General features: G+C 55.5%; 1 protein-coding gene across 3 annotated transcripts in view; it reads right to left on the bottom strand.

The window, feature by feature from the left end:
• Window positions 1-10986, bottom strand: part of hapln2 (hyaluronan and proteoglycan link protein 2) — a 55306-nt gene extending 44320 nt beyond the window's left edge. For all 3 annotated transcript variants that reach the window (XM_087985080.1, XM_087985079.1, XM_087985081.1), the window contains exons 1-3: window positions 10588-10986; window positions 4955-5155; window positions 3825-4175 (exon numbers count right to left, since the gene is read on the bottom strand). In XM_087985080.1, coding sequence (XP_087841206.1) covers window positions 3825-4175; window positions 4955-5081 — 478 coding nt within the window. In that variant the 5' untranslated portion in view covers window positions 5082-5155; window positions 10588-10986. The remainder of the gene's footprint in view (window positions 1-3824; window positions 4176-4954; window positions 5156-10587) is intronic.
• Window positions 10987-12364: the final 1378 nt, after the last annotated feature.

Raw genomic sequence — 12364 nt, 5'->3', positions numbered from 1 at the left:
CTCACACCCCCAACGCCAACCCCGGACCCCACCCTCACACCGCCAACCCCAGACCCCACCCTCACACCGCCAACCCCAGACCCCACCCTCACACCCCCAACGCCAACCCCGGACCCCACCCTCACACCGCCAACCCCAGACCCCACCCTCACACCGCCAACCCCAGACCCCACCCTCACACCGCCAACCCCAGACCCCACCCTCCACCCTCACACCGCCAACCCCAGACCCCACCCTCACACCCCCAACGCCAACCCTGGACCCCACCCTCACACCGCCAACCCCAGACCCCACCCTCACACCCCCAACGCCAAACCCGGACCCCACCCTCACACCGCCAACCCCAGACCCCACCCTCACACCCCCAACCCCAGACCCCACCCTCACACCGCCAACCCCAGACCCCACCCTCACACCCCCAACGCCAGACCCCACCCTCACACCGCCAACCCCAGACCCCACCCTCACACCCCCAACCCCGGACCCCACCCTCACACCCCCAACGCCAACCCCAGACCCCACCCTCACACCGCCAACCCCAGACCCCACCCTCACACCGCCAACGCCAACCCCGGACCCCACCCTCACACCGCCAACCCCAGACCCCACCCTCACACCCCCAACCCCGGACCCCACCCTCACACCCCCAACCCCGGACCCCACCATCACACCGCCAACCCCGGACCCCACCCTCACACCGCCAACCCCAGACCCCACCCTCACACCCCCAACCCCGGACCCCACCCTCACACCCCCAACCCCGGACCACACCATCACACCGCCAACCCCGGACCCCACCCTCACACCGCCAACCCCGGACCCCACCCTCACACCGCCAACCCCGGACCCCACCCTCACACCGCCAACCCCGGACCCCACCCTCACACCGCCAACCCCGGACCCCACCCTCACACCGCCAACCCCGGACCCCACCCTCACACCGCCAACCCCGGACCCCACCCTCACACCGCCAACCCCGGACCCCACCCTCACACCCCCAACGCCAACCCCAGACCCCACCCTCACACCAACGCCAACCCCGGACCCCACCCTCACACCGCCAACCCCAGACCCCACCCTCACACCGCCAACGCCAGACCCCACCCTCACACCCCCAACGCCAACCCCGGACCCCACCCTCACACCGCCAACCCCGGACCCCACCCTCACACCGCCAACCCCAGACCCCACCCTCACACCGCCAACCCCAGACCCCACCCTCACACCCCCAACGCCAGACCCCACCCTCACACCCCCAACCCCAGACCCCACCCTCACACCCCCAACGCCAACCCCAGACCCCACCCTCACACCGCCAACCCCGGACCCCACCCTCACACCGCCAACCCCGGACCCCACCCTCACACCCCCAACGCCAACCCCAGACCCCACCCTCACACCAACGCCAACCCCGGACCCCACCCTCACACCGCCAACCCCAGACCCCACCCTCACACCGCCAACGCCAGACCCCACCCTCACACCCCCAACGCCAACCCCGGACCCCACCCTCACACCGCCAACCCCGGACCCCACCCTCACACCGCCAACCCCAGACCCCACCCTCACACCCCCAACGCCAGACCCCACCCTCACACCCCCAACGCCAGACCCCACCCTCACACCCCCAACGCCAACCCCAGACCCCACCCTCACACCGCCAACCCCGGACCCCACCCTCACACCGCCAACCCCGGACCCCACCCTCACACCGCCAACCCCAGACCCCACCCTCACACCGCCAACCCCAGACCCCACCCTCACACTCACACCGCCAACCCCAGACCCCACCCTCACACCCCCAACGCCAACCCCGGACCCCACCCTCACACCGCCAACCCCAGACCCCACCCTCACACCCCCAACGCCAGACCCCACCCTCACACCGCCAACCCCAGACCCCACCCTCACACCGCCAACCCCAGACCCCACCCTCACACCCCCAACGCCAACCCCAGACCCCACCCTCACACCGCCAACCCCAGACCCCACCCTCACACCGCCAACCCCGGACCCCACCCTCACACCCCCAACCCCGGACCCCACCCTCACACCGCCAACCCCGGACCCCACCCTCACACCGCCAACCCCGGACCCCACCCTCACACCCCCAACCCCGGACCCCACCCTCACACCCCCAACCCCAGACCCCACCCTCACACCCCCAACCCCAGACCCCACCCTCACACCCCCAACCCCAGACCCCACCCTCACACCCCCAACGCCAACCCCAGACCCCACCCTCACACCGCCAACCCCAGACCCCACCCTCACACCGCCAACCCCGGACCCCACCCTCACACCCCCAACGCCAACCCCAGACCCCACCCTCACACCCCCAACGCCAGACCCCACCCTCACACCCCCAACGCCAACCCCGGACCCCACCCTCACACCCCCAACGCCAACCCCAGACCCCACCCTCACACCGCCAACCCCAGACCCCACCCTCACACCCCCAACGCCAGACCCCACCCTCACACCGCCAACCCCAGACCCCACCCTCACACCCCCAACGCCAGACCCCACCCTCACACCGCCAACCCCAGACCCCACCCTCACACCCCCAACGCCAACCCCGGACCCCACCCTCACACCGCCAACCCCAGACCCCACCCTCACACCCCCAACGCCAACCCCGGACCCCAACCCTCACACCGCCAACCCCGGACCCCACCCTCACACCGCCAACCCCGGACCCTACCCTCACACCCCAGACCCCAGACCCCACCCTCACACCGCCAACCCCGGACCCTACCCTCACACCGCCAACCCCGGACCCCACCCTCACACCCCCAACCCCGGACCCCACCCTCACACCCCCAACCCCGGACCCCACCCTCACACCCCCAACCCCGGACCCCACCCTCACACCCCCAACCCCGGACCCCACCCTCACACCCCCAACCCCAGACCCCACCCTCACACCCCCAACGCCAACCCCAGACCCCACCCTCACACCCCCAACCCCAGACCCCACCCTCACACCCCCAACGCCAACCCCGGACCCCACCCTCACACCCCCAACGCCAACGCCAGACCCCACCCTCACACCGCCAACCCCAGACCCCACCCTCACACCCCCAACGCCAGACCCCACCCTCACACCGCCAACCCCAGACCCCACCCTCACACCCCCAACCCCGGACCCCACCCTCACACCCCCAACGCCAACCCCGGACCCCACCCTCACACCCCCAACGCCAACGCCAGACCCCACCCTCACACCGCCAACCCCAGACCCCACCCTCACACCCCCAACGCCAGACCCCACCCTCACACCGCCAACCCCAGACCCCACCCTCACACCCCCAACCCCGGACCCCACCCTCACACCCCCAACGCCAACCCCGGACCCCACCCTCACACCGCCAACCCCAGACCCCACCCTCACACCCCCAACCCCGGACCCCACCCTCACACCCCCAACGCCAACCCCGGACCCCAACCCTCACACCGCCAACCCCAGACCCCACCCTCACACCGCCAACCCCGGACCCCACCCTCACACCGCCAACCCCGGACCCTACCCTCACACCCCCAACGCCAACCCCGGACCCCACCCTCACACCGCCAACCCCAGACCCCACCCTCACACCCCCAACGCCAACCCCGGACCCCACCCACACACCGCCAACCCCAGACCCCACCCACACACCCCCAACGCCAAACCCGGACCCCACCCTCACACCGCCAACCCCGGACCCCACCCTCACACCGCCAACCCCGGACCCCACCCACACACACCCAACGCCAACCCCACCCTCACACCCCAGACCCCACTCCCAACCCGACCTCACCCCAAACACGACCCCACCCCGTACCGTCCAGCCGCAGCTCCACGGTGACACTGTCGTCGTCGACGCCGTTGATGAGCTCGCACTTGTAGCTTCCAGAATCTTCCAGGCGGACGTCGCGCAGGCGCAGTGAGAGGTCGTGCCGGTCGGCGCGGGGCAGCGAGGCTCGCGCTGCGAACGGCCCGCGCGCGCGCTCCCGGCGGCTGTCGGCCATCAGCGCGATGTCCTCCCGGGGCGAGCGGCCCAGCTTCACCCACTTGAGGCGGTAATCCCGGGGCACCACCCGGAGGCGGCACGGCAGCGTCACGTTCACCCCGGCGTGGGCGCGCACCGAGCGCGGGCCCGACCTCTCCAGGTACTGGATGTGGCCCAGCAACGCTTGGGGTGGGGGTGAGAAGGCACAGCAAGAGTCAACACATGGCCACTCAGCCCTTCCAGACTGTCCCCTCCCTACCCCATCAAACACTCCCAGGACAGGGACAGCACGGGGTTAGATACAGAGTAAAGCTCCCTCTACACTGCCCCCCCCCCATCAAACACTCCCAGGACAGAGACAGCACGGGGTTAGATACAGAGTAAAGCTCCCTCTACACTGTCCCCCCATCAAACACTCCCAGGACAGGGACAGCACGGGGTTAGATACAGAGGAAAGCTCCCTCTACACTGTCCCCCCATCAAACACTCCCAGGGACAGCACGGGATTAGATACAGAGTAAAGCTCCCTCTACACTGTCCCCCATCACACACTCCCAGGGACAGGGACAGCACGGGGTTAGATACAGAGTAAAGCTCCCTCTACACTGTCCTCCCATCAAACACTCCCCAGGACAGGGACAGCACGGGGTTAGATACAGAGGAAAGCTCCCTCTACACTGTCCCCCCCATCAAACACTCCCAGGGACAGGGACAGCACGGGGTTAGATACAGAGTAAAGCTTCCTCTACACTGTCCCCTCATCAAACACTCCCAGGACAGGGACAGCACGGGGTTAGATACAGAGTAAAGCTCCCTCTACACTGTCCCCCATCACACACTCCCAGTATAAACTACCTGCAACTTCAGTTGGGTATGAACTGAATGGTGAAATGGGCTCTATCTAAGTCTGACCAGCTGTCCACTGTGTGTCGTGGAACTGAGTGAGAGATGTTGACGATTACCTTGATCCCCTCGGACATGGTATCTGTACTCCTCGCCGCTCCGTCCTGCCTGCGGCCTGTAGTAATACGGACCACAGGCACCCAGGCTCAGGAGATGCAGCACAAATAGTGTTTGTGTTGTCCTCATCCTTGTCGCTGCTCCGTCATCCAGCGCGAACACTCGTTCGGCTACCCACTAGCAGTGAATTCCCAAGCCTCAGTCTGAAGAAATGAATGGAGCTCATCAAACTTTTATCGTTAAGGGGAATCGCATACACAAATTGGCAGTTTATGCTTCAGAGAGAGACCCAATCTGGAGTCAAAGGTAAAGACACCATAGTCTCATGAGAGAGAGAGAGAGAAAAGACAAGTGGTTAATTTAATCTGAGAGTCACCACACTTTGCTTTCGTCAGTCAGAGCATTGATTATATGAGTTTGAGCGTCTTGTACAAGATGTTGGTGAGGCTCATATGCAGTGTTGCATGCAGTTCTGGTTGTCCTACTATAGGAAGGATATTGAGGAGAAAGTGAGGTCTGCAGATGCTGGAGATCAGAGCTGAAAATGTGTTGCTGGAAAAGCGCAGCAGGTCAGGCAGCATCCAGGGAACAGGAGAATCCACGTTTCGGGCATAAGCCCTTCTTCGGGCTTATGCCCGAAACGTCGATTCTCCTGTTCCCTGGATGCTGCCTGACCTGCTGCGCTTTTCCAGCAACACATTTTCAGCTAGGAAGGATATTACCAAACTAGAAAGAGTGCAATCAAGATTTACTAGGATGTAAAGATTTGAGTTATAAGGAGAGGTTGGATAGGCTGGGACCTTTTTTCCTGGAGCGTAGGAGACTGAGGGGTGACTTTGTAGAGGTCTAAAATCTTTAGAGCCGTAGATAATGTAGACAGCCAACAGTTTTTCATCATGGCAGGGGAGTGAAAACCTAAAGAGTTTTAAGGTGAGAGGGGAGGGATACAGAAATGTCCAGAGGGACACTTTTTTTCACACTGAGGATGGTGAGTGTCTGGAATGGGCTGCCAGAGGTAGGGGTGGAAGTGAGTACAATTTGTATTTTAAGAAACATTTAGAAACGTACGTGGATGGGCTAAGTATGGAGGAAATGGGACTAGAATCATAGAGTTGTACATCATGGAAACAGACCCTTTGGTCCAACTCGTCCATGCTGACTAGATATCTTAAATAAATCTGGTCCCATTTGCCAGCATATGGCCCCTATCCCTCCAAATCCTCCTATTCATATACCCATATTGTAATTGTACCAGCTACCTCCACTTCCTCTGGCAGCTCATTCCGGACACGCACCACCCTCTGCAGGGAGAGACCTGGAGTGCAGATTCACAGTTCATTGAAAGTGGAGTTGCATACAGGTTGGTGAAGGTGGTGTTTGGTGTACTTGCCTTAATTGGTCAATGTCGAAACTTTATTGCTGGAACAGCACAGCAGGTCAGGCAGCATCTAGGGAACAGAAGATTCGACGTTTCGGGCACATGCCCTTCTTCAGGAATGAGCAGAGAGTGTTCAGCAGGAGAAGATAAAAGGTAGGGAGGAGGGACTTGGAGGAGGGGCGTTGGAAATGTGATAGGTGGAAAGAGGTCAAGGTGAAGGTGATAGGTCGGAGTAGGATGGAGGCGGAGAGGTCAAGAAGAAGACTGCAGGTCAGGAAGGCGGTGCCGGGCTGGAGGGATTCGGCTGAGACAAGGTGGGGGGAGGGGGGATGAAGAAACTGGTGAAGTCCAAGTTCATCCCCTGTGGTTGGAGGGTTCCCAGTCGGAAGATAAGACGCTCCTCCTCCGACCGTCGCGTTGTTGTGGTTTGGCGGTGGATGAGTCCAATGACCTGCATATCCTCGGTGGAGTGGGAGGGTCAATGTGTTGAGTATAGAGTTGGGATGTCATATTGTGGCTATAGAGTACATTAATTAGACCAATTTTGGAATACTGCGTGCAATTCTGCTCTCCCTCCTATAGGAGGGATGTGAAACTTGAAGGGTTCAGAGAAGATTCACAAGGATGATGCCTGGATTGGAGGGTTTGAGCCCTCGGGAAAGGCTGAATAGGCTGGGGCTAATTTCCCTGGAGTGTTGGAGGCTGAGGGATGGCCTCATAGAGGTTTATAAAATCATGACAGGCATGGATAGGGTAAATAGATAAGGTGTTATTCCCAGGGTGGAGAAGTGCAAAACTAACAGGCATAGGTTTAAGGTGATGGGGGGGGGGATTTAAAAAGGACCTAAGTTTAATTGTGAAAACTGGCCAAGATGGACAAATTGGGCCAAAGAGCCTGTTGCCGTGCTGTAGGTCTGTATGACATCAGGCAAGGGGAGATAGGTAACATCAGTAGGTGCGGGGATTGACCTCACACTGCTGTGTCACAAACCAGCCGTCCCAAGCTATTTAAGGAAGGATGTACATATATTGGAGACAGTTCGGAGAATGTTTAATGGACTCCACGACCCCCCCCCCGGAATGGAACTCGGTTGTTTTCTGAGGAAAGCTTGCACAGGCTGGACTTGTACCCACTGGAGTTTAGAAGATGAGGGGAAGACTGAAAGGTCTTGAGGGACCTAGACAAGGCAGTATTGGAGAGAGTGGTTCCTCTTGTGGGAGATTACAGATTCACTGTTGACAAATCAGGGGTCATCCATTTAAAACAGAAAAAAAATTATCTTTACATGTTTGGTAAGTCTTTCGAATTCTTCATCAGGAAGGCAGAATCTTTGAATATTTTTGTAATGTACAGGTGGGTATAACGTGAGATGATGACCTGTATGACACCGTGATATTTTGCGATAAATTTCTTGTCCTATGATCCTGCCCCACTAGCTATCCGATGAATGAGCAGCGCTCTGAAAGCTAGTACTTCCAAATAAACCTGTTGGACTATACCTGGTGTTGTGAGATTTTTAACTTTGTCCACCCCAGTCCAATACCAGCACCTCTGCATCATTGGCTAGACTATTAATCCAGAGACCCAGGTAATGTTCTGGGGACCCAGGTTAAAATCCTGCTGTGGCAGATGGTGGAATTTGAATTCAGTTAAAATCTGAAATTAATGAAGACCATGAAACCATCGCTGATTGTCAGGATAGGACCATCTGGTTCACCATGTCCTTTAGGGAAGGAAATCTATCCTTACCTGACCTAAACATGACTCCAAATCCACAGCAATGTGGTTGACTCTTAACTATTCTCTGGGTAATTAAAGAGAGGCAATAAATGCTGTTGAACAAATAAAAAAAATTGTGATAAGCAAGGGGGAATTGAATGCTTATCGGGGTGGGAATGCATTATAAGACCATCATGCAATGCCCATATCCTGTTTTTTTAAAGCACGATCGTCAGAAATTGTAATGTAGCCCCAAGGGGCTGAATGGCATGTTCCAATGAGTCCATGTTTTTGGAGATAATCATAAGAAAGCTCCTGAATTGGAAACCAGACTAGCTGGGGTCATTGGAGTGTTAGGTGGGTGAAGGAAATGGATTGAGGCAGCTTCTGCAGGAGGGAGAGGCATTGGGGATCAGGGACAGGAAGGGGTATAGCTCCAGCTGCCCTGGGTCAGATGTTGGTGCTGTGGGATTCAGGTGTTGGAGGGGAGTAGGGGAAATGTGACTATGGTTAGGCAGGTCAATAGATGTAGCATTGTCATTTCAAATAAACAAAGCAAGTAAGACACTGAGAATCACAGTGGAATTATGCAACACAGTTGGAGGCCACTCAGCCGGTCAACTTCATGCCAGCTCCCTGTGAGCACAGCTCAGCCCATCCCACACTCCTGCCTTTTCCTCCCAGTCTTCTATGGAGAATACTAATGTAAAAGCATCATGGTGTAGTTCCACCCTCCCACAACTCTGGGTGCAGTGCTGGTTTCACTTTGTAGGTCCTCGTGTGTACTCCCCATGCTGCTACAAACTCTTAAATGTTGCACCACCATAGGAGGCTGTTAGGTAAAAACAGTGACTGCAGATGCTGGAAACCAGAGTCTAGATTAGAGTGGTGCTGGAAAAGCACAGCAATTCAGACAGCACCCGAGGAGCAGTAAAATCGTCGTTTCGGGCAAAAGCCCTTCATCAGGAATACAGGCAGAGTGCCTGAAGGGTGGAGAGATAAACAGAGGCTGTTAGGCCTGCCATTCCTTTGCTAGCTCTTTGTGAGAGCTGCAGACTCAGTTGCGCTCCCCTCCATACCCCCACACCCCAACCCGAATTCTTCCCCAGCCCCTACAAATTTTCCCTGTTGAATCCTCCTCCCAATTCCCACCCTACCCTTTCAAAAGTTCCTGTTGAATCTGCTCCCTTTGAGATACCAGACCACAACAACTCACTGTGTCAAAAAAAACAAATTCTCCTCTCAAAAACTTGAAAGAACTGCGGGTGCTGGAAATCTGAATCAAAAAGCAGAAACAGAGATTGATTGCATGATAAATCTCAGCAGCTCTGGCAGCATCTGTGGAGAGAAAGCCCAAAACATTAGCTCTGATTTCCTTTCCCATAGGCTGCCTCACCTGCTGAGCTTTTTCAGCAATTAGTTTTTTTCTCCTCCTTCCCCTCCTATTAGTTCCTTTGCTGATTCTGTTCAAATGGTGACTGACCCTCCTGCCAGTGGGAACGGTTTCTCCCTTTATCATAACGTTCTGCTTAATTTTGTATGTCCGCATTCAGTCTCCCCCCTTAACCGTCTCTGCGCCTCTCTGCCCTTCACTTTCCTTCACTTTCCTTCATGCTGTCCCTGGCCTTCTGCCTTCCTCTCACTCTTCCCCTCTCTTCCTCTGTCACACTCACCCCACCACTTTTTCTCTCGCCTCCCCCCCCCCCCCCCCCCCCCCCGTCCTGACTCTCTTTTTCCCCTCCCCGATGATGCCAAGACTCCAGCCTGAGACACAAAAAGCGAAGTAGCTGGAAAAGCTCAGCAGCTCTGGCAGCACCTGTGCAGAGAAATCAAAGTTAACATTTTGGGTCCAGTTACCCTTCCTCAGAACTGAGGAAGTTCTGGGATTTATATGTTAATTAATCAAATCCTGCAACCCATTCTGAAAGATGAAAGACTTAACAGCAATCTAGGTTTGTTCAATGTATCGCATCAGTTGCATGACACTGTGATATTTTGCTATAAATTCTGTGTCCTATGATCCTATCCCACTAGCTACCTGGCAGAGGAGCAGCGCTCCGAAAGCTAGTGCTTCCAAATAAACCTGTTGACTATAACCTGGTGTTGGGTGATTTTTAACTTTGTCCATCCCAATCCAGCACCAGCACCTCTGCATCATGGCTTCACAGATGCTTCCAGACCTGCTGAGCCTTTCCAACAACTTCTGTTTTTTTAGGTTAGATTAGATTAGATTCCCTACAGTGTGGAAACAGGCCCTTCAGCCCAACCAGTCCACACCAACCCTCCGAAGAGTAACCCACCCAGACCCATTTCCCTCTGACTCATGCACCTAACAGTTTTGTTTCTCACTTAGTTTTTATTTCATTTTTTTACCCAGATTGAGAGAGTTCCTGGTCGATAGGCCCTACCTCCGATTGAGAAGCTGGGAGGGGAATAAAGGATAAACTGTGTAATTGTCTTGACATCAGGCAGCGCCAGCAACGCGCCCACCCCCTGCTGAACCCTCTCAACTTTCCACCTCCACCAACATCCCTTACCTCAGTTGGGATGCTTTCCTCCTCAGTCGTGGGGTTGGAGGTGTGATGAATGGGGCTGTGTGGCCTCGAGGGCAAGGATGGACAGGGTGAGTTGAGAGATGGTAAAACTGTCTGGCTGTCAGATCTTCAGTGACACACATTAATCCTGCCCCAGGCTCTGCCTTATTGTTGTGGAACGAGTACAGTTCAGCTCTTGAATGCCAAAAACAAACAGCCTGTTTAGCCTGCATTGTGCAGAGACTGTGTGATGTTCATTGTGTGTGCGTGTTCTTGCGATCTTATGCCTCGAAGGCGGGCAATTAATGTCCAGGTTTTTAAAGGATGTATTGTCCTAGAGACTAAGTGTCCCAGCTCAAATGTCACTTCTTTACTCCTTCACATATTGCCACTATTTCTCTCTTCCTGCCAATCAGTGGGTGAGCAGGGTAGAGATACACAGCTCAGTGCCTGCCAGTTCCCATGGTTCGAGCTTTCTGTTTTTAATTAGAGATGCCTCTGTCAATCATACTTATTATTTCCCTGTGGGACACAGTGACAGGACAGCTTGGCTGCAAAATGTCCAGTCTGAGGGGTCACTGCATTTCTGCAGGAAAACTGTTAGCCCTGACACTCTCTCTCTCTTTAGCTCTCTCACAGCTTCTCTCTTTACTGTCTTTAACATTGCGTCATCTCTGACTGTCTCTTTCCTCACATCGCTCGCCCTCTGTACTATCTCTCTCTCATACTTTAGTATCTCTTTCTTTCCTTGTCTCACTGTTTCTGTGCTACCTCTCTGTTCTTGTCTTGCACACTCTCTCTGTGCTACCTCTCGCTGTCTGTCCGTCTGTCTCTCTAGCACTCCACTCTTATGTCATAGAGTCATAGAGATATGATTTGGAGATGCCGGTGTTGGACTGGGGTGTACAAAGTTAAAAATCACACAACACCAGGTTACAGTCCAACAGGTTTAATTGGAAGCACTAGCTTTCGGAGCGACGCTCCTCACAATCAAAGGAGCGTCGCTCCGAAAGCTAGTGTGCTTCCAATTAAACCTGTTGAACTATAACCTGGTGTTGTGTGATTTTTTAACTTAGTCATAGAGATAGTTAGCATGGGAACAGACCCCTCGGTCCACCTTGTCAATGCTGACCAGGTATCCTGAACTAATCCAGTCCCGTTTGCCAGCACTTGACCCATATCCCTCTAAACCCATCCTATTCATATAGCTATCCAAATGCATTTTAAATGTTGTAATTGTAGCAGCCACTTCATACATGCACCACCCTCTGCATGAAATCATTGTCCCTTATGTCCCTTTTAAATTATTCCCCCTTACCCTAAACCTAGTTCTGGCCACACCCACTCCAGGGAAAAGACCTTGGCTATTTACACTGTCCATGCCCCTTATGATTTTATAAATCTCTATAATGTCACCCCTTAGCCTCCCGACACTCCAGGGAAAACAACCCCAGCCTATTCAGCCTCTCCACATAGCTTAAACCCTCTAATCCTGACAAAATCCTTATAAATCTTTTCTGAACCCTTCAAAGTTTCACAACATTCTTCCTATAACAGGGAGACCAGAATTGCACATAATATTCCAAAAGTGGCTTAAACAATGTTCTGTACAACTACAACATGATCTCCCTGGTCTGTCACTCTCGGCATTCTGTCTATCTTTGATTGTGCTATCCCTCTCTCTGTATCCTTCTTCACTGCCCCTCTGTCTCTATGGCATTGCACGGCCTCTCTCTTTCTTTCTGTCTATCTGTCTCTCTCTTTCTCTCTCTCTCTGCCC

Source organism: Chiloscyllium plagiosum, unplaced genomic scaffold, assembly GCF_037043375.1.
Source record: "Chiloscyllium plagiosum isolate Xiang-an unplaced genomic scaffold, Cpla_swu_hap1 HiC_scaffold_50, whole genome shotgun sequence".
NCBI classification, from domain to species: domain Eukaryota; kingdom Metazoa; phylum Chordata; class Chondrichthyes; order Orectolobiformes; family Hemiscylliidae; genus Chiloscyllium; species Chiloscyllium plagiosum.
Note: the sequence above shows the minus strand (reverse complement) of the source record. Positions and strands in the feature narration are given on the sequence as shown.